Source organism: Cololabis saira, chromosome 18 (genome assembly GCF_033807715.1).
Source record: "Cololabis saira isolate AMF1-May2022 chromosome 18, fColSai1.1, whole genome shotgun sequence".
Lineage (NCBI taxonomy): Eukaryota > Metazoa > Chordata > Actinopteri > Beloniformes > Belonidae > Cololabis > Cololabis saira.
Genome location: NC_084604.1, coordinates 24,611,293 through 24,633,346, shown reverse-complemented (window position 1 = coordinate 24,633,346; position 22,054 = coordinate 24,611,293). Strand labels below are relative to the sequence as shown.

General features: G+C 37.5%; 1 protein-coding gene across 3 annotated transcripts; it reads right to left on the bottom strand.

Annotated features, from left to right (window-relative positions):
• Nucleotides 1–52: 52 nt before the first annotated feature.
• fbxo25 (F-box protein 25) lies at nt 53–20,455 on the bottom strand. 3 transcript variants are annotated; one of them, XM_061706944.1, is made up of 11 exons: nt 20,387–20,455; nt 18,444–18,609; nt 8,611–8,714; nt 7,225–7,274; nt 6,997–7,089; nt 6,815–6,908; nt 6,163–6,347; nt 5,793–5,975; nt 5,305–5,448; nt 2,796–2,822; nt 53–1,258 (listed from the first exon to the last, which is right to left on the bottom strand). In XM_061706944.1, exons 2-11 carry the CDS (start codon nt 18,569–18,571, stop codon nt 1,169–1,171), a joined length of 1,098 nt encoding a protein of 365 aa, XP_061562928.1. In that variant the 5' UTR covers nt 18,572–18,609; nt 20,387–20,455; the 3' UTR covers nt 53–1,168. The 3 variants fall into 3 exon arrangements, with proteins under 3 accessions (XP_061562928.1, XP_061562929.1, XP_061562930.1); XM_061706945.1 differs by lacking the exon at nt 2,796–2,822; XM_061706946.1 differs by lacking the exon at nt 6,997–7,089.
• Nucleotides 20,456–22,054: the final 1,599 nt, after the last annotated feature.

Genomic DNA, 22,054 nt, shown 5'->3' with positions numbered 1-22,054 from the left:
AAATATACAACTTGATTTATTGTACACAAACATGAATTCAATAATATCACTGTCACAACAGAAAAAGAAGCAATTAATATCAAAATATAAGACTTGAACGCTATAAGAAGTCTAAAAAGAGTTTTTTTAAAATCAAAAAGAATAACAAACCAATAATATCACTAAAAATATAAATTGTTAATAACAGAAAAAGGTCTTTAGAAATACTTCATTTTATTGCTGGTTTCCACCCCACAAAAGTCATGATAGTACCATCAAAAGTATTGGAATAGTAAAGGGATATTACAAAAGTTTGATGAAGGGTTTAAAGGATTTTTTTTTTTAGCCACACTGTGGAGCAATGCCACTTGTGACCACACGGGGGCAGCATATTACAAGAAAGTTAAATAGCAGTTTTGTCAGTAGGTCTTTTGTCACCATAGCGGCGCTATATGCCCCCACGTGGCCACCAGTGGTATTACCACAAAAAGTGGCTTTAAATAATACTTCTTCCATTCATCACTTTAAACTTCTAACAAAAGTAGAAAAACCTAATACAGCAAATGGGATTGTTACATTAACACTTTTTAGTATCAACACTGCTGGCTGGCACAGAGGGAACTCACAAAGGACAACAAATAGTTTGTAAATAGACTAAAACGTGTCATAAGGTTACTGGAGAAAAACATCACAGTCAAACACATTGAAAAACAGCATTACACCATCAATAATTAATAAAACACATTTTTTGCCTCAATTAAATATTTATCTTTTTCCATTACTTTAACAAACTCATTATGCATCACCAATAGTCACCCACTCACTTACCATAAACATGCTAAAGCTTGTTTAACATATAAATCCTCTCAAAATATTTATATTTCAGTTACATATTCTGATTCTTTCTGTCCAGAATCCCTATTATCTGCCATAACGGCAAACATTTGTGCGGAAGGACAAAAATTCCTTTGATATTCATCAACATTCTTAAAAAAACAACAACACATAAACATACATATTTATTCTTCAATATTATGGAAAGTATTGTGCGCTGAGAAACAAAGACAACACCCCGTTTAGTTCATTTGGAGCCCTTTGTATTTGGGTAAATGACATCAAGGTCTTTGCACACCCTCGGTGTGGGAGTGAACGTAAACGGGCGCTCGGCTTGAAGAACGACATGAAGGTCTTAGAACTTGAAGAGGTCGATAAAGTGCTGCGGGGAAATGGGCATCAGGCAGCTGTCTGGATCATGGGCTGTGCACGGGTGGCCAAAGTCCTGCCCGAGAACAGACAGGAAAATCAGCAGAAAGAAGAGGAACCTTAAAAAAAATCTGTGTGGTTGCAATAGAAGCATTTACAAAATTAGCAACCAATTTGAGGAAACTGAGAAATCATGATAATTATTTATGATTAGAAATGATATTCTAAAAAAAATTATGAGACGTAAAATGTTTGAAGACTGCAGTAAATTATATATAATAGTAGAATGTTGTCCATTGTGTGGAAGTCAGAGCTGCTACTAATGTTATAAACATGGCTGCACTGGTTTTAAAAGGATATGCCAACGTTTTATTTCTTATTACCCTAAAACCCCTGAAACCCTGTCGTAACATCTGTCAAAGGGCTGCGCTAAGCTTTTGGCTGCGGCCTCAGGCACCTGTGTAACCATGTCGTATGTTGTTTGTTTGTTTTTTTGTTCTTTGGACGGGCTGTGCTGGAATGAAACTCCGTTGTGCCGGGTTGCTGGCTTAATGACAAATAAAGAATCTTGAATCTTGAACAGTGTGACAAGCCAGTGACCAGTGGCCAATGCGATTTCTAACTTTGGTCGACGATGTGAGTACACAGTCAAATGATCCAGAGCCGTGTCCTTTTTTAAACCGGACAAGGAACAACTTGCAGGTCTTGGAAGTTGATTGTAAACTGTGTGCTGGTGAACTGACTTCACTGATTTCTCAAACTCTCTGATTGAAAGTTAACTAGCAACAATGCTGCTGCAAACGACCACTGCGCCAAGGTAACGGCACTTTCCCAAAATAGCCTGGAGTTCCTTGCATGTATCTGTTAATAAGATTGTTGCATCTCATTTTACGCAGTTATTTCTACAGAAGGTTGAGTTATTAGTATGTTTATTTAGTCTCTTATGCAAAGTAGATTGCTGCAGTAGTGTAGCGGTCCACTTCCAGCTAGTATATTAGAGACTGGTGACTGGTGGAGGCTTGTAAGACTTGAGAGTTTTTGGATCCACTTCAGACTCGAGGTTGGATGGCAAATCAGATACATCCCAAAATGATGGCATACCCCTTTGACAATGCATCAATGCAGTTTTTGTTACTCTTTTACATCTGGTTTAAAATTGCGTTTTATTTCAAACTTGAAAACTTAACATTCAAGCTGAAGTATATATATATATATATATATATATATATATATATATATATATATATATATATATATATATTAGCAGGAAGTAGCAGGAAGTCTGAAATGAGTTTACACAAAAACTTGGGGATGGATTTACAGACGGCTATAAACAAAAAAACTATATTGGGCACTGACTAAATATTGATGTTAGATAAGTACAGCTGATTGTTTTCAGCAAAGATCTGACAAAATACAAGTGGATCAAGTTGGAAGATAAGAGGTGAGCTAAAAAGAATTTATTTACTAAACACCTCAGACAAAAAGTGATGAAATCATGGAAAAGTGAGAACAGAACAAAAGAAAGTGTAACACATGTATGTCATAACCACACTAGCAGAGGCTGAACTGTTGAATGGAGCAACAGGAAGGCATCGTGGGGAACAAAATACCTTGAATAACAAAGCCACATGGTGATCCTTAAGGAATCAAGGAGAAGGGAAACCAGGAGGAGAACGAGGAAGGAAGGGACACAAGCAAGGGAAAGGATGAAGAAAAGAGAGTTAAACTACGCAGGGACCCAGCCAAGAATCATAACAAGTTTGGGTAAAGTAAACAAGGGTGCAAAATATATAACTGAGAGTACACATTTAGTTTTTTTTCGCTCAAAACAAGATTAGAAATCCCAGACATTTTTTTTTCTTCTTTTACATGTGGTTTAAGAGCAGAGGACAAAAATTCATTAATACATGTGTGAGCACGAGTTTATAAAATCCATTGTACTTGTGGCAAGAGGATTAGCATAACCAGCTAATGCTCATGTGTCTTTCAATGTGGGATCTGCTGGATCCCACACGCCACAAGAAAGGGAAATTTTAGAGGAGTTTTCAGAGAAACTTTTGTCAGAACAATGCTGGTTTAATTTACTGTACTCAGCACATAGTCATCACACTCTGTGCTTGTGGAACCGTACAGTTTTCAGAAATAATTTGTGATAACTCCCTAATCACAGAGACGATCCTTCACATTTTCACCTTGCTATAAGACACCGTTGAAGTGTGCCTCTAATGGGACAAAGTGCTATCTAAATAATGTTTTCAGTCAAAACAGTATTGTCAGGGACTCAATGCAACATGTGTATGCGCCCTCCTGTGGTCAGACGTGGTACTGCTACATAGAGCGGCTTTAAATAATCTAAGACATAATATCAAATGCCAAAACAAAGAAACTAACATAAATACTAGTTTCAAAAGTGACATCAGCGGCATATAACAAAAGCACAACTGACTTGTAACTCAAATAAATGGTTAAATGGCAATAGGTTGGTAATATGTCTATAGAAAGGACATTCTAAATATTGATTGATCATACATGTTTGGGAAGTACATACGTATACATCCAGAAACCTTGCTTATTTTAGTAAGACAATGCCAAACAACATTTCACATGTATTAAAATAGTTTGACATTGAAGTGAGAGTCTAGGTGCTAAACTGACCCGCCTAGAGTCTAAAATTTGGAATAAAGAAAAAAATGCAACAAAAGGAGGCTCTGAACTGTTGAACACCAAAATTCCTGTCAAGCAAGAATGGAAAACACACTTTATCCCTTTCAAAACTACAACAGTGTTTCTCTTTAGCTCCCAAACGCTTTTAGTATCTTGTCAAAGAACAGTTTCAATGACGTTAACATTTTCTCTTTTTGTTGTATCAAGTATCACCACGCGAGATAAAGTTTCCGAACCAGAGATGAGACGTAAGCCAGAGTTTCATATGGTAAAGAATCCATCCCATCAGCTTACAGGATGAGGTTGGCCATTGAGATCAAGTCTTCTCTAACCTTAATGTTAACAACAAACTATTATTCACGAGCAAAGTAGACAAGATGCACACTTGTTTCAGTTCAGATCAATATGAGAATCTCAACAGGCCAGAGTTACATCTAAGCAGTGGTGGACAGTAACAGAGTAAATTTACTTGAGTACTGTACTTAAGTACATATCCAGAGGATTTGTACTTTACTTGAGTATTAGATTTCTTTGGTACTTATTACTCTTACTTGAATACATTTCCAAGACAAATATTTTTACTTTTACTCGAGTAAATTTCTAGGAAGGCTGAAAAGTACTCGTTACTTTCAGGTCTGCTCTTTTTTCTTCTTCCCTAAAATCCTATTTTAGACACAAGCTGTTTTTGTCAAAGGAGGAGACCTATCACAGTGCACGCTCTCCACTGGGATGTACGTAAAGCGGAAATACGTCAAGCCTCCTCAAAACGATACCGCCAAAGTAGCCTGCGTTTGTCAAGACAGAGCCGCAACAAGTCAAGACAGAGCCACAACAATGGCTACGCCTGCGTGAGGAGGAGAAAGACAATCCGCTGAGTCATCTGAGTCTGATAATGAGCCGGACTCGGAGCAGGACTTTCACAAAATCCTTGGCCGTATCTTAACTCTTCTAAAAGCAGCACATCAGTGCAGCATCAGTGCACATCAGTGCAGCTGGTTTCAAAGAGTTAATTCTCAGAAACAAGAGTTAAAAGATCCTTAAATTAATTTAGAAAAAATATAGTAATTTACTGATGTGGAAAATAAGAAATGTACTCTTCCTCTTACTTTTACTTAAAGTAAATTTAAAAGCATTTACTTTTGGATACTTAAGTACCTTTAAAAGCAAGTACTTTTCTACTCTTACTTGAGTAATATTTTGACTGAGCTACTTTTACTTGTAACGGAGTAAATTTTGACCAGTAGTATTTGTACTCTTACTCAAGTACTGGGGTCGAGTACTCTGTCCACCTCTGCATCTAAGCTATTATTTTTGTTGTTATTATAGAAAAATCAATGTTTTAACATTGATTTTACCACATATAGCGACAAGTTTCAGAGAGTTTTTGGCTGGTGGGCGGGATATGGGTAGAACATGTATAAACATGGATAGAGTTTAGCTGCTTGTCATGTTTACCTTCCAGAAGAGGATGCTACAGTGTTTGCAGAAGTGCAACGTGTCCCCGTACTGCTCCTTCATGGGATAGTGTTTCTGCAGGGTGAAATACATCAGCTTCCAGTCCACGTTGTCACTCTTGCTTAGTGCCAAATTCCTACAATACTGTGTGAAAGTAAATGTGAAAAACAAAAACACAAAAGGAAAACATTAAATAATTACTCAAACTCCGGAACACAGTGCAATTAAAAACCAGAACACAGTGCAATTTTACAGAAGACCTGTAATTAATACTAATCTCTTGTGTGACTGGGGGGGGGCTGAGAGAAATCATAATGAGCTGCGAGTAAACTGAAACAACACTGCCCTCTAGTGGTCATCACTGAATTTCAGTCTCTCTTTGGTCCAGTCTTCTGTTTCAACACTTAACTACTCCTTTTTTTCAATAAAAATGACTAAATATTTACATTTCAGTTCAGTTCTAATGGCTCGATATGCTGCTTTCTCACCGGTTTGTCTGAGAAGTGAAATTGGCAAAGTTTCTTCCAGAGTGTCCTGTTCTCACTGAGGCTGTGCAATGTAGGTGTGGCCTGTCCCAGGTTAATGATGTCACAGGCATCCGATAACTTACATAGGATCTGGTTCTGCATGTATAGGGGCAAGTCATTGAATGACATACCAGCGTAGATTTGCTGAAAGAAGTAGAAGAAGAGGAGAAAAATTAATACTATACTACAGCAGAAAATGAAATGCTCTGTCAATTCAAGGTGACTTGTAATGATTCAAGTATCAAACTCGGTGTGTACGTGGAATCTACAAATCAAATAAGCAGGTACATTGTATGCAGGATTAGTGTATATGCACTAATCTGTTTTCTACCTTGGGGATCTGCAGGTTGTTGAGCTCCTGCTGCCATTTAACAATGGTCTCCAGGCGGCACAACCAGATGTTCACGTTGCCCACGAGGACACACCTGCCAACATGGATGGTCAGACTGTGCAGTGTGGAGCTCAGGTCCTGCAGAAGGTCCTTCACAAGCCGTGGGTTGTAGTAATCCTCCAGGACTAAAGAATATATTGAAAGAATAAACACAAAATACAAAACAATTAAAAAGACATTCATGTATAATAGCTCCTATTCAAAAACAAAAACATCCCTTTACAATTAGGTAAAAAAATAAATAAGAAAAAGCTACCTTCAAAGGGGGGAAATACATTTTGACAGGACATGGTTTTATCAGTGTTGATCAGTGCTTTGCAATGTAATTATAATTATGGAGCACACTGGTCGTTATGGTTTTGGGGTTAAGACACTCAGTGGGACTCCAGGGAAATTGATAGGACTATTAGGGAAAAAATCTGCTGCTTTCTCATAGCCATAGATTTTTTTTTTCTATAACATATAAAAAAATGCTTATCCTAAACTGGAGCCTGGGGAACAATGGTGTACCCTAACACTAGAAAAAAATAAAACACGGCTGCAGATACAGTACATCCCCGGAAAAGTCATCAGTCTGGGTCAGGCGTCCTACCCTTTCGTACAATCTTCTCAAGTATATTGAAATAGTTCTTCTGGGCAGCTCCACTCAAAGATGTCAACTGAGACCTGGCTATTAACTGAAAAAGCTGTAGGGGAGAGACAGGGAGATAAGTAAATAAAGCCACTCACACTATCTATACAACAAAAAAACTAAATATGTGAATCATTCCCCACCTTTGCAACATAAGTGAATCTGCTTAAATCTTGAATGGCGCTAGAAAAGTCTAGACGGTTGAGAGCTTCTCCAAGAGTACAGTATCCATGTCGCTATTAATACCGAGAAAAATTGACACAAATATAGTGTGTAATAAGGATTTATTTGATTAAAATAGAGCCAGCTGTTTCCTTTGGCAGCAATTTTAGCGCTCATCTTAGAATTTGAATCAAAGTTTAAGTACTTACTTCTTTTGTGCTTCCCTTTTGCACATAGATCCACTTATCCCTGAAAACAACTAAAAATTAAAAGAAAAAAATATATAATCACATTTTTGATATGCTTTTGAATATGTATGATACACAGTGCTGAGAGTATAAAACACACTGATGAAGGTTATTTTCTTTTGCACTGATTGAAATAATACGGTGGCCTTTTACTTTCCTTTCACTGATTTGAGGGCATGTCATTATATTTCACTTCTTCATTACTGCAATTGTTCTCTTGAGATCAAAATCAACCAAGCCTGATAACAAGGTCCCTCTTTTTGGATAAAAACATGACCACATTTCAGGAAGCTTGCCAAACTATTAAGATGAAAAAAAGTGATAGGCTTTTAGAGACTAGATGAAACTCTAAATATTTAAATTTATTGTCATACGAAGACTCAGCCGTGATAGTGCAGGATGATCTAACCACCTTATTATTTCTTTAAATACTTCTGTGGATACTGGGATGCTCTTAGATACTTTTAAGGAGCCAAAAGGCTTCTAAAACAAAGAAGAAATTAATTTATCTGAAATGCAATTACTGACTTAACATGGCAAGACTTGACTGAATCAGCGAAATAGAGTAAAACCACAGGTCAGACAGTGGACTAATAATAATAATAATGTTGTCTTAATATAAAAGAAGAATTTCAATGCTCTTTTATATGTACTGTGTAGCTGAGGATCAGTACTGACATAGATGTAGATGAAAAAGTAGGGCAGATGGGTAACTGCAGTTATTTATCTACAGTAGCACCAGTAGTGGATGAAAAAGAAAATTGATATAAGTGGAGATATAAATTACACAAATTAATCTAAAAAACACATTTTCAAGAAGCCTTCAAATGTTCCGTTGTGGAAAAAAGTATCTAAAACCTCTCTATAATCAGATTTTAACCACACAAGGTGACTGCAATAACAGAGTGAGACTGAAACAATATAACAGCATTCTAAAGTAAAAAGATTTTGGCAATATGGCTTTTATTAGTGAATTATTTAATTGTGTTTTGCAGGCAAAAAAGGGTCAAAACGTAGATCTCAAGTTTCTATCCAGGAGGGACAGAGAGAGTTGCCAGTACAGCAGTTTCACAGAACAGTGCCAGATGCTCTTTAGACAAAATAACACGCAGCTCTCAAAACAAAATGTTTGCAGTGGTGTATGACAGCTAAACCCAAACCAAGCTGCACAGACACATACTGGTCTGACCTGAGTGTACTCATAATGACCTCAGAGAGTGACTGAAAATTTCCATCACATGTTCCAATGTCTCACTTACTTTTCACTGTTGTACACAGGGTCTTTAATTTACATACTGCAGACTCGTCACTAAACCAGAACGGCAATTTAATGTTGCTGAAACTCACACTGGGACTTGGTGTTATTGTTGTAGAAGTCCTTTTTCCTCTTTATGATGGCAAGGTCCCGCATGTCCTCGACAAACAGATTGTCATTGTTGTCATTGCAGAGCCTGTGCACACGGAGAAAACATTTTTGGAAGTAGTTATCAGCACATACACATTTATCCAGAGGATTCAGAAGAGCAGGCAGGCACAAGCCACTGTTGACACTCTGATCTGTTGTGGCATCCTGATGCAACTCAGTGATCTAAGCCGCCATGTAATGGAGCCAACAAATGACACTAAAACATAGGGTTAGGGTAATTGGGCCTCAGTGGATCTGTAGACAAACTAGAAGAAACTAAACAGACTCTAGATGGCCAGACTCTTGTGATTGAAATCCTGATGCATTATTGATTTATGTTACTGATTATATGCAAGCTCAGAGACTCATACTTTCTTCATAATGAAGTAAACAGTACAAAAGGCAGACAGAGAATGTAGTCTGAAACACCCAAACACAGATGTGACTCAGTGTTCTGGGCAAAGCAAGTCTGGCAGAGATCTCCAAACATCCTGCACTCTTATTCAGTTGTCTCCGGTACACAGTTAGGACAGCTTGCTACTCTGTTATTTCTGATAAAAAAAGGATCGTCCCATTTTGACTTAAACTTCTCATTTTCTCTCACTTGAAAGGAATCAGCTCCAGAAAATCAGATGAAAACATGTCACATGTATGTAAACACGCAGAATATAAATAATCCAGGTTAAAATCTTGTGGTGCGTGAGGGACTTTCTGCACAATTACACAGAATCTGACATTAGATTTAAATAAGCAGCATCTTTAGATGTAAGAACTATGATCAACGTTGGAGGGGCGAGGAACTTTGTGAATGAGATAGCTGAAAAGGAGGCATAAATGGGGGGTATTAATCACAGTTATTTATCACAACTTTACACATCTGTCAGTGCAAACAGTGTAAATTAAAAAAATGAAATAAAAGAGCTTCTGATCTCTGTTGAAATAAATAATCCCCATAGCTACAGCTATTAACAAATCCCTACCGGCAGCGAGTCAGAACAGCTTCTGGCAGCTCTGACAGCAGTCCGGTTCAGCGGTTTAAGATTTCACAACAACTCAAAGTACACACAAGCACAATTACGCTTTAAATCATTATCAGAAACATAATTCAACAACATGATGGAAAACAAGAAAATCAGTACATCAAGCACATAAGCCACAGTGTTATTCCCTCATTGACAAATACACAGATGTGCCTGTTTTGTGAGTAGGGTTTTTTTTCTAAGGTAATGGAACCTTGTGCCTAAAGGAGTATCTCATCAAAAATACTCCTGTCTAAAGATGCTACGTACTTCCATGACCTCAAGATGAAACACTGCCTGTTGCACCAGCGTAACTCAGTGGCCAAAAACCCTTTCGCTCCATCAGTCTCTCAGAGCAGCAACAAGAGCCATAAATAAAATGAAGGCCCATGCAAAGAAAGACCGACTCTTCAGACTCTTCAGACAGCTGTGCAATGATGAGGTGTTTCAGCACAAACACAAAGGTGCACCGACTCTCCAGAGACAACTGTCTGGCAAACCTCTGAAAGCTGTTCACAGCAGTCCTGGAGTTTCTCAAAGGTGCAAATAGTACTTTACTAAAAATGTTGTGATCCTGTTGCCAACATGTCTTCAACAGGTGGACATCTGCCTTGATTTGGTCAGCTAAGATGTGCTCAGGGTCACTCAGGGTGAAAAAGTTAACTGTGAGCCACCACGCCCAGGGCTCACGCTAAAATCCTCTTCCTTTTTTCTTAATTCAATTCATCTCACCGGCTTGAAAGGCTTACTTTTATCGTTCATTAGGCTCAAGTGAAGACAACTGATTAATTACTGTTGATTTGAAAATGTGGATGTAATATGAGTTGAAGACAGTGTGAAGGACCACTGCTTTTTCCACCAGCTGGGCATTTATTTCTGTTGTTCATGTGTTGGATTCTTGGTCTTCACTATAAAAACTCTGATAGCACAAGAATATTTGAAACATCAACAGTTTCAGGCCTTTTCAAAACATTGCTCAAAGGCTTTCAGTTCTCTGATGATCAGTATAATGTCAGGGGGCATTTGTTTTAATAAAGGTTGAAAACCCCTGCTCTACGTAAAATGCCCCTGACAGATTAGGAAAGCTGAGCAATTTGTTCCCTAGCAAAGTTCTTCTGCAAGTAAAAATGTGCTGATCTGTATGAAGATCTGCTCTTGTATAACTTGACATTCCCTAATAACCTTTCACTGACAGATCAAAGGGCTGAACAGAGCCTGTAATTGACTCTCCATGCATTAATAATCCAATGGCAGAAGCAGAGCACCTGACCTGCAACACTGCCACCATCGGAGAGCATCAAGGTCAGCTGAATGGAAATCACAGCCTGAGAATATATCCTTGGCATTTACATAGAAGAAAAAAATAAAGTTATACCCTTTACTGCACTCTGCATCACTTTACATGTGACTAAATGTGTTTTACATTATGTGTCTTCATATGTGTGCAACAAAAAATATTAAGATCCGCAGTTAAGCCAAACATCATTCGTACAAAATTTTGATTTATAGCGATGTTTAACTGGACCATTAAGTCAATAAATGCCATGGCCTCAAATTATTCATGCGCATTATTATAAGTCAGTGTAATATGTCCAAACAGCCTGCCTGGGATTCAGGCCTGGATCATGACGAGCCACTCTAAAGTTTAGTTTTCTTTGGCGGAATTCTTCAGATCACTGTTGGAAGGTGCTCTGTTTAAAAAAATCAACAACAAAAACTTTGGCTTTGGTGGCAATGTACCTTCCAACAAAACAAAAATCTGAAAGACATAGCCAAAGTGGTTGAAAAAATTGTTAACAGAAAACCATATAAACATTCTGCTGTCTAAACCTGCCAGAGGCTAGAAGCCAAAGGAAGTAAACACCGCCGTGATCTAAAAGGAGCCTCAAACCCGAAAAACCTTGAGATCATCACAGAAAAAGAACTGTCTAAAGTCCCGGTGGAGATATGTTCAAAGCTTGGAAGAAATCAAAAACATCTGAGCTATGTGATGAAACAGTGTCAATGTGTTTAAACGTTGCTTTTTGCTCTGATATTAGAAGCACACATAATATATATATATAAAAAAAACAACAAGGACAGTTGTAACTTGTTTATGTAATTTCCACCCATTAAAAAAGCAAAACAAATTAAAGCTGCAAGCAGCGATGAATGGGCCCTCGCGCGTGCAATTTGCACCAATTAAGGTCAAGGACTCAAAACCAAGTCCGATGACATCACCCACAACTCTTTATGTCAAACCATTCAAAAGTTATGGCCGAAAATAGGAACTATGAAATATCGACCAATCAGAAGAAGGGGTGGGGCTAATTAGCACCAATGAAGGTCAAGTACTCAAAACCGAGTTCGATGACACCACCCACGGCTCTCTATGTCAAACCATTCAAAAGTTATAGCAGAAAATAGGGACAACCAATCAGAAGAAGGGGCGGGGCTAAGTCAGGCCAATTATGGTCAAGAACTCAAAACCGAGTCCGATGACACCACCCATGACTCTTTATATCAAACCATTGAAAAGTTATAGCAGAAAGTAGGAACTATCAAATATGGACCAATCAGATGAAGGGTGGGCGCGCTTTTTGGCGTCTAGCGTCGCCGCGGTAACGCTTTTGACTGAGAAAAGTAATGCGCGTCGTTGTAGGATGGAGACGCACCTTTTGATGTATAACACACCTGGGTGCACGTTACGGTTCGGGCCGTATTAATTGCCGAAGGAATGGCATAAATTGCGCCAAAATTACACAATTAAAGGGGACCTATTATGAAAAACATGTTTTTTCTTGTTTTAACATATATAAAGTGGTCTCCCCTCACCCTGCCAACACAGGGGAGATCAAATCCCATGAACTTCTGCAAGGTCTGTGACCCCCGCCCGGCAGAATCCCCCAGTGTCACGTGATTTTTTTGAGCCGTTTAGAATCGACGGGAGCAGATTTCCATAGGTCGGCCTCCGCTGCTGAAACCACGCCCACAACCAGCTCTCTCCGGGCCCGGAGCTCCGAACCCGGAGCTCCGGGCCCGGGGGCTCCGGGGGAGCCGGCGGCTCAGTATCGTAATACATTTTTCTTCTGTGGTTTCAGATTTTCCAAGCAATGCACCTGGAGCTGTTCAACGACACATTCCGAAGACGCACGGTCCTTCCTTGAGCCAGCAATAGTGCATACATTTTATTTATATATTTTAACAATAAAGTTGCCATTTGTGAAAATTCAGTGTTGTGATTTCTTTACAGTTAACATGATTCATTTGTCTTGTAACATAAGAAGTGAAATGATGAGGAATTGGAGTAAATAACCGTGGTGTACCTGTTTAGAATTAAATTAAATCTTCCTGTGTGAAGACGAGGTGACTAAAGGCTGATTTATGGTTCCGCGTTACACCAACGCAGAGCCTACGGCGTAGGGTACGTGTCGATTTAACGCAGAACCGTGGACACGCTTTGCTACGCAGCCGCTGCTCTTCTCCCCAGAGCGACGCTTTGTCTCCTCCCCTGCTACACATCATTCAAGCAGCCAATCAGCGCAGAGCCTCATTATCATAGCCTTGCCTCCCTTCAGAATGAAGCACAGAAAAAGGCTTTAGAAGTGGTAAAACTAAAGACATGGCCCACAGGCTGAATTTCTGATTTATGTAGAAAAAACAAGCTTTAGATTGTTTTTAAGACATTCAAGGCCTGTTTAAAATATACATTAAATGCCATAATATGTCCCCTTTAAGTCAAAATGGCCAACTTCCTGTTCGGTTTCGGCCATGGCGCCAAGAGACTTTTCTTTAAATTGCGACATGATACAGGTGTGTACCGATTTTCGTGCATGTACGGCAAACCGTATTGTGGGGCTTGAGGCACAAAGTTTTCTAGGGGGCGCTGTTGAGCCATTTTGCCACGTCCTATAATGCAAACCATGAAATATCCAATTTTTCGCCAGGCCTGGCTTGCGTGCAAAATTTGCTGACTTTTGGGGCACGTTTAGGGGGCCAAAAAGGCCCTCCTTTCGTCAGAAGAATGATAATAAAAATCCCTACAGATACAATAGGGCCTTCGCACTGTAAGTGCTCGGGCCCTAATAATAAATATACTCCCAATACTTTTATGTAGCAAAAGCCCCTTATTTCCCTAATAAATAGGATTTTATTTTGTTACTTTTTCCGAACCAATGAAGGGCTTTGGATAGGCATACAACCAATCAAAACATGTGATGTAAGCAGAGTGACAACCAGACTAGCATCAATCAATGATATCCAAAATGTTGTGCAGTGGAATACGAACACTGATGAAAAAGTATGAATGACTAAACTTATTGATCAAAAGTGTTATTAGCAATTCTGCAGCCATCTTGGTTGATTAAAACAGTGGCTTTTGATGCTCCTGTATGAGTCATTTCATAAGGCCCACCCCTGCCCTGTTACAATTGGTTCTGTACATTGATTCTATACCAGTGGAAATAGCTGTGAAATTAGAGGCGTACCAGATCCATTTCATGAAAGAAAATTTTCTCCAAGTGCATGGCTGGTCAGAAAATTAAGATGATGAAAATATTTGATTTCTGCCAAAGTTGCATTGCATCGCTTCAAAGTCAGTTATATAAAAAAAAAAATAACAAAAAAAAAAAAACCACACACACAAAAAAACTGTACTGTGCTGATTGATGATTTAAACCAAAGTCTGCATTACAGGGGAAAAATCAAACAAGGCAATGCAGGAAGTCCAAATAATAATATAGATAAAATAGATCATAAATAGATCATAAATACTGACAGTTGTGCGATGCAATCAAGTACAGTAGCATTTATTGCATGCTTTATCAAAATGACTACATGATGAAGGTAATTAACACTCTCAGAGGGTGAGCTTGTAACACAAAGCTGAAACCTATGTAGCCCTTTACTGTTTTCAGATAATAAGCGACAGAGATGTGTTGGCACCCACTACAACATGATCTAAACCACTTGTGGAACAATGCGTAGCTCAGTGGCATGAAGTCATTGGCCTTTCTGAGTCATGGTTTTGTTTGGAGAGCTGCCAATTTAAAGAGATGATGTCATTAGGTATTGTCTGATTCCATGTCCTCTGCCTCTCTGTTGAACAGACCAATTGACAAGCTTATGTGAGCTGTTAGTCGGCTGATCAATACAAAAGGCGATACTGTGACCCGGGGGGAGATATCACCAATTGTTGCTGGGATTCCAGTGACGTGTGCTCACAAACTAATATCCAGTATATGAACAGCTGTGGTCAATACAAGCCAAACAAGTGAATACAGTAGGTTGTTTGCAGAAAAATTGAACAAAATTAACTGATTAAGAATGAGGACCTCTTCACATCTTTGCATTAGATTAGAGCGACCACTCATTTCCAGTTGGCATGTGTCAAAACAGCCCATGTGTCCTGCTGTGATCAAGGAGAGCCATCATGTTGCAAGACAACTCGCACTGCCAACAGTCTTTTGGATCAGCAGATTTCAACAAATAATATCAATGAATTCCATCACCCCAATACAGCCTTGTTAAGCAGGAATTCTTTTTAAAACCATACCATGGGGGTTAATTGAAGTTTTTCATGGTTATATATATGTATATGTGTTTCTAAGGTATTCACACACATCTGTCAGAATAACTTGTTGAAATGCGCTATGTCAATAAACTTGCCTTGCCATTCTTCCACAGCTTTAACTTTATGCTTTTACATTGTGACACGATTTCTGTTTATAGCATAAGTTCAAGGCTGAGTTCTGGTTTTATGGGATTGTATTATTTGTGTGCTACAATATTAGGCTGTCTTTTGAATAATGGAGCAAATAGACAAGCTTTGTTTTCATCAGAGATGAGTGAACAAAGACCAGGAACTGCTTTCCTGATGTCCTCCTACACAAAAAACATATTGTCCATTCAACACATTTCATTACTGTGTAATAAGACTGCAATGATTATTTGACAGTTAATTATAAAAATTCTTTGACACAGAATTTTTAGTGTTGATGTGCTATATCAAACTATATTGATTTGATGGACACACAGGTCATTACGTAGGGGATTTTTATTTTTTGTTGTGTTTAGTTATTGCAATGCACTTTATGGAGGGATGAGTATAACCTTGATGTAGCTTGCTAAAGAAGAAAAACAACGCACAACATGCACAGAGAAAGGAAGAGTAAACCATCAGCGTCACCAAGCGGTGGATGTGGCAAGGCTTTTGGAGGACATCAGATACATTATAACTGATAATTCAACTCAAAAACAATAACGAACAGATTAGTCGACATCCAAAACAACAATTAACAACACTTCAACAATTCAACTCTACTGTGTAACACGAGAGTCAATCAACTATAAAGTTCAATGCAAGCAATTTCCGCCAACCGGAGACTTCAAATATCAAACTTTAAATGTAAATATGGGACTTATACAACATATATTGCATTATGCTTGCATATGTGTGCAATATATTAAAGGAAGGTTTAGAGAAAATAGATAACTCACATCACACAAAAACAGCCAATATAAATATTGATTAATTTGATTTTCACAGAGAGAAACATAATCATTGTTGTACACGTGAACACATAAATATAACCGCATTAATAAATCAACAGCCTAATGCTTTGTGCCCTTATTGGTCTGTATGCAATAAGATCTCACTCCTGTTAGTTTTAACAACTGTGTGTCATATTCAATGTATCCAGGCTTTAAACGTGGAGTATTAGTTCTCAAGTAAATGACCCTCAAGTTTCAAGGACCCTCTATACTAGGCTTTGTTGTCATGGCAACTTTCTGGCCACAACAAGCCCCAACTACAACATGCAGATGACCTCATCAAAGACGTTTTGCCCTGGCCCTGATAATAGCTGGTTGAATAGATTGAATGAATTACCCTGGCAAGGAGGAGACTTGGCTCCATCAAAGCAGCTCAGTGGTGCTCAGCAACACTCTCCTCTTCTAGTCAACTATGGATCTCTACCGCAAGTCACTGGAACACTTTACACCCGATCTTAAATTTCATTACCGTCCAGAGGGAGATTCATTTTTTTGGCGAGGATTTAACACATACAGTATTGCGACTCATACAAATGCATAAAAAAAGGCCTTGGTGGCCTGAGAATTTTAGATACTGTGGCAATAATGGTAACATAACTCCTTTCTTGCTGTCCAATCTCTATCCACAATTCTCCTCTCTGCTGACCAGTGTGTTTAGTCTAATATTGAAAAAAAATTTTACTTTCAAACACTGTTGTGAAGCTACTAAGATCTAAACTCGTTAGCTGCAATTACACTCTGCAATGCAATTGCAAAGTGCACGTTCGCAGCCCAGAGTAAAAAAACAGGGCAGAGCTCTACTATCCACAGATGACTAGAACACTATTATCATTGCTGCAGTGTTTTTGAAAAATGTAGCCGAAAGAAATAGCAAGTTGGGGAGCTTGCTTTTACTTAAATGTTCTTAAGCATCTGGTCTCTCCTCTCAAAGATAATATCAGCCTTTCAGCCTGACACTGCTTCATACCAGAGTTAGCCTTATCTGGAACAAGGGTAACTGCTGGGCTAAAAGCTCTGGCACCCAGTCACTAGCAATCAGAGGGCTCTGATCGAGACTCCACTTGAGCCAAAAATCACTGGCTTGCCTGTTTTTGGTACAATAATGTGAATATAGTTGGTATAGTAAACAGATAAAGCAAACATATCCAGATACAGGGTTGATTTACTCTTTCACTTTCTTATGTATTTTATATAAAAACGAAAACAAACTTTCCAAGAACAACATCTGACTGAAACATGCCTTTGCAACTTCCTGTTAATATGACACATAAATTACTCTTGAGTATATAAGAATCAGTAAAGATAAACAACACAAATGTGCAATAAAACAACCAGCTTTATCAACATTTATTGCTTTAACTGTAACTCTAAAGTTTATATAGGAATTCATGTGTACAACAAGGATTACGTTTCTCCTTGTGAAAATCAGATTCAGCAATATTTATGTAAGATGTTTTTAGGAGTTACCGTATCTATTTTTCTAAACCATTCCTTTAATATATTACACACATATGCAAACATACTCCAATATGTCATATAAGTCCCATATTTATATTTAAAGTTTGATATTTGAAGTTTCTGGTTGGGGAAGAAGTTAGTTGTTGTCCATCATGTAGTAATAAAGACAACTGTGGCTTTATTACCACAACATCTACTCATCTTTCCACAATGTTGGTATCTAATAGATTAAATGCATTTTATGTAAATTCCATTTATTTTTCTTAAAATCTAAGGTGCCAATATACTTCTATATCTTCTTCCCCTATGGGCTATAGTAATCTTAAAACTTGTCCAAGAGGTTTGACCATTAGCCGGTGACAATATTAGTGAAATAAGAGTGCACACTAAGAAAAACAGCCTAAAGAGGAGGATTACATCTGATTACTAGACATTATTATTAAGATTTCAGAACATAAAAGCAGTGGGTGTTTGCTTGCAAATATTAATAAATAAATAATATTTAACTGATGCATGGATGTTTGGCTCAAAACATGAATGTATCCAGTGCAAACAAGGCCGATTTATTCTGAGTTGTTATATCCATGCACACAAACGGTTTTGTGAATTTTTATACGATTACTGTACAACTCAAAATACTTAAGTCTTTTCAAATCTCGTAAATGAAAAGCTTATCACGATTAAAGATGAGCAGAGATACTAATCGTCAAGCAATGTCATTAAAAGGCAGAAATGAGTGACAAAGCTTAGAAAACCTATGATCTTACTTTTTCAGGTGTATCTCTCTGTTATTGTCCTCCAACTCATGTCCAAAGAAGATAGTCCTCTTCCAGCCTTGTTCTGTCTTTGTCCAGCTCCAACCTGGCGACCTCCAGTCTTTGCCCAAGAAAGGCATATTGGTTGGAGGACAGCAAACACTGTCACTCCTAACACCTAGAATGTAATCCAGAATACATATATACACATGTTCTGGATCACACTACCGAATGTTTGTTAAATACAGAGATGCATACAGAATAAATACAGAAAAAGCTCATAGCTGTCTAATATAGCCTCCATACTGGTTTTTGACCATGTGAATTTCAGAATTGGGTGATTGTTGGTCTGTTTAGAGTCTTGAAGTCATTTCCTATTCCAAATTACACGACTGACTGCAGACAGAGTGTCACACATAACAGGATCTGACAGAGACCTAGTCACTGGACTGCTCTCTAAAATAATCAAAAAGTAGCAGCCTGCTGTATGTGGTATGGCCATTGTGTGCATCTCCCTCTTGCTTTGTCGATTTCCCATATGGAATTCCCTTCAACGTGACCTCACCTCATGCCTTGGTCTCTCATTGGCAATAGCTCAAATAGGGATGCCCCTGATAGCTCGAGATATTTGGATTGTTTAATATCATTTCCTGTTCACAACATGTTGGCTGGCATCTTTGAAGATTCTTTCAGTTTTTCAAACAGTAGGATCTAGTGATGACTCCAGAGCTCCTGTTGTTTTGCAACTGAAGCATCAGTGAGCTCTGTGATGGGAAAATCAGGCCTAAAATCATTTAGTCTGAAATGTGTTTAAGATCTGAATTAATCTGCTGTTTTTGTCTGCAAGTATGGAGAACATACTTTAAGATTTTGGATGAGAGGTGGTTTTAATGGTGCTCAACATTGCTGCAGTTTGTGAAAAAGATTGGTTCATACATATGCACTAAAACTGCTTACTAAATGCAGCATTCTTTATTTTAGGACAATTTGTGTGCCGTCTCAAAAAATTAAGCGAAGTCTGGTGATTCCATGCAAATGTGTTTAGGTATCATGAAGATACATGATGCATGATGTCAAATAATTTGCTGTTTATATAACTGTCTTATGTACCTAAAAAAAATGTGTTGTTTTCTAAATAAGGAATCTAGTTAGGTTACAGTCAATACAGGTGTGTACAGTTAATTTAATTCACTTAAACAAAGAATCTTAATAAAAACTTCATGCAGTTGAAACTACTTGATATACCATTTTCAAGTAAATTTTCATTCTTATTTTATTGAATACATGTAAGGGCTTCTGGAGTGTATGGTTAAATTAGAATATAACATAAGTTTAAAGTTTTGTGTTAAGTTTTCAGAATCAGTTTAAGAATGTAAATATTTAGGTTAAACCTTTACCTAATTGTACTTTACCAAGAACAATAGAGGAATCAATACTTCATATTATATTTAATTTAAAGTAGAGAAATTAGTATTCAAAAGCAGTGACACTTTTGGCAAATCCAAACTGGGGGCTTACAAAAAAAACCAACTAGTAATTTGAAAAATAACTAGTTAAACACATCAATAACACGAATACAGAGGTGCTTGAATTTTAACTCATTTAAGTTTTAGTGTTAAAATAAACCTTCTGTACACTCACATCAACAACAGGACCACAATATTAGTAAACCTTCTCGAAATTGAACCCGTTTTGACAATGTTATAGGTTGAGCAACACAATACTAGATACTGAGAGAAAAAAAAAACCTATTTTAAAAATATAAATATTATCGTCTGTGGCGCATTTCATAACCTGCATCTCTTGCACGGCGCATTTAACGCTTAAAGGGCTTAAAATAGCGTTAAAACAAAGATGTCAGTTGGTTCAACGCGAGGAAACGGGACATAAACAAAATCAAGAATCTAAACCACGCTAACAATCAACTGGAAATTTATAAAATATACTAAACGAACCTCAATATCGCAGCGATTCTGTTGTCGTGCCGTTTACTTCTGTGTCTTTGCTCTGCCGTGCTGGAAATATTGACGGAAGTAAATACGGGGGATGGCCACGCCCCCCTGCTCTCTGATTGGACAATACGTGTTTGATTATCTTGTTGCTACCCGGAATCCCTTCATTCATTGGTGGGACACGAATGTCAATCATTTCTTTTTTAATCCTTTCTGTTTTGTTGGGGCTTTTCTTTAAACGTGACGGACGACTACGCACAAGTACTTATGTTTTTATTTCGAGATGGGGGATGGGAAGTGAGTCACGTGTTTAAAACAACATTGAGAAAACATAGCGTTAAAGTGCTTAAATAAATGATTTTAGACGGAAATTTAAACTTTCTTTATTATCAAGTTACCAATTTATTATTTGAAGTACCACTTGCTGTGCAGGTTCCAATAAATTAATTATTTTCAGTTTTGTTTACAATACATTTGTAAATTGTTGTAATTATTAATATCACAAATGTTTAATTAATATATTATTCAAACACTTTTTCTCTGGGATTTCTAAATCCAGTCTGATATGTAACAGTTTTTGATGAAGTCTCATGTTTTAATCAACTGTTGATCAGTTCAAAAGAGAAGTGATAGGCAAATTTGAGCTCCTAACGCAACTTTGTCAAATGTCTGAATTCTAAAAAGGCACATTTTTTGTCTATTAGGTCCAAAGTACTACACTCTTAAGTGCAGTTGTATCCAAATGTTAAAATTGTAATATTTGGATACAACTGCTACTACCACTATTATTACCATTGCAATCCTAAATTACTTTCAGACAATATACATTTAAGATACTCAGCGTCTTAACTTGTTTTCTACATGTAATTTAAATTTTATTCATAGGCTTGCAACAGATTACATAAAGTTGTGGTGATGGCAGTGAAAAAAAATTGGTGAAAAAAAAACACATAAGGGTGCATAAACAAATGATGAAAAACCTCAGTGAACTACAGCAACCCGATAAACATGTGACAGAAAACAATTACTTTAGTTTATTGCTGCTAAAGGTGGTTCTACCAGCTATTGCATAATGGAATGTACTTAGTTTTTAAACGCACTATTTGTGAATATTTGACTCAGGCTTTATGAGAAAAATAATTACATAGTGTAATCAGTTCAGTTGTGTTATTCATAGAGAAATGTATTTATTTATTTACCTTTAAGAACAGGTAAAGAGTATATTACTTTTTAATTTATGTTTTAAAATCATCTCTTGTCATGTAAAACCTTAGAGGTTATTATTAAGCTGCAGCCTGCAGCTGAAACTGCATCCCGACAAATGCGATGCGTTCTTTGTTCTAGCTGATAAATATCAGCACATATTGACACATATGGTGCTTTAATTAGGGTATTCTTATCACGTATAGGACTTTGATTAATTTCCGTCTTGACAAAAAAATGAAATAAAGCTCCTGAGATAGTGAGGGCACACAGAGGTTTTTTAGTTAAATTGTAAAATGTGAAAAACAGTAGAGTGATATCAAGTTTTTGGAATTGAAATGTATAAGTCAATGTAAGGTCAAGAAGGAAGGGCCCAACATATGCGATAGGCTGAAAAATCATCACAGCTGGTGGGTTCTTGCAAGAAACAATCATTACTCAGTCAACTTTAATCCAAATATGGAAAAT

Coding starts and splice junctions, on each gene's coding strand:
- fbxo25 (XM_061706944.1), bottom strand. CDS start 18,571: ATGCCTTTCTTGGGCAAAGACTGGAGGTCGCCAGGTTGGAGCTGGACA. Junction 6,909..6,996: donor GATTCACTTATGTTGCAAAG/GTGGGGAATGAT, acceptor TCTCCCCTACAG/CTTTTTCAGTTAATAGCCAG. Junction 2,823..5,304: donor GTAGCATCCTCTTCTGGAAG/GTAAACATGACA, acceptor TGATTCCTTAAG/GATCACCATGTGGCTTTGTT.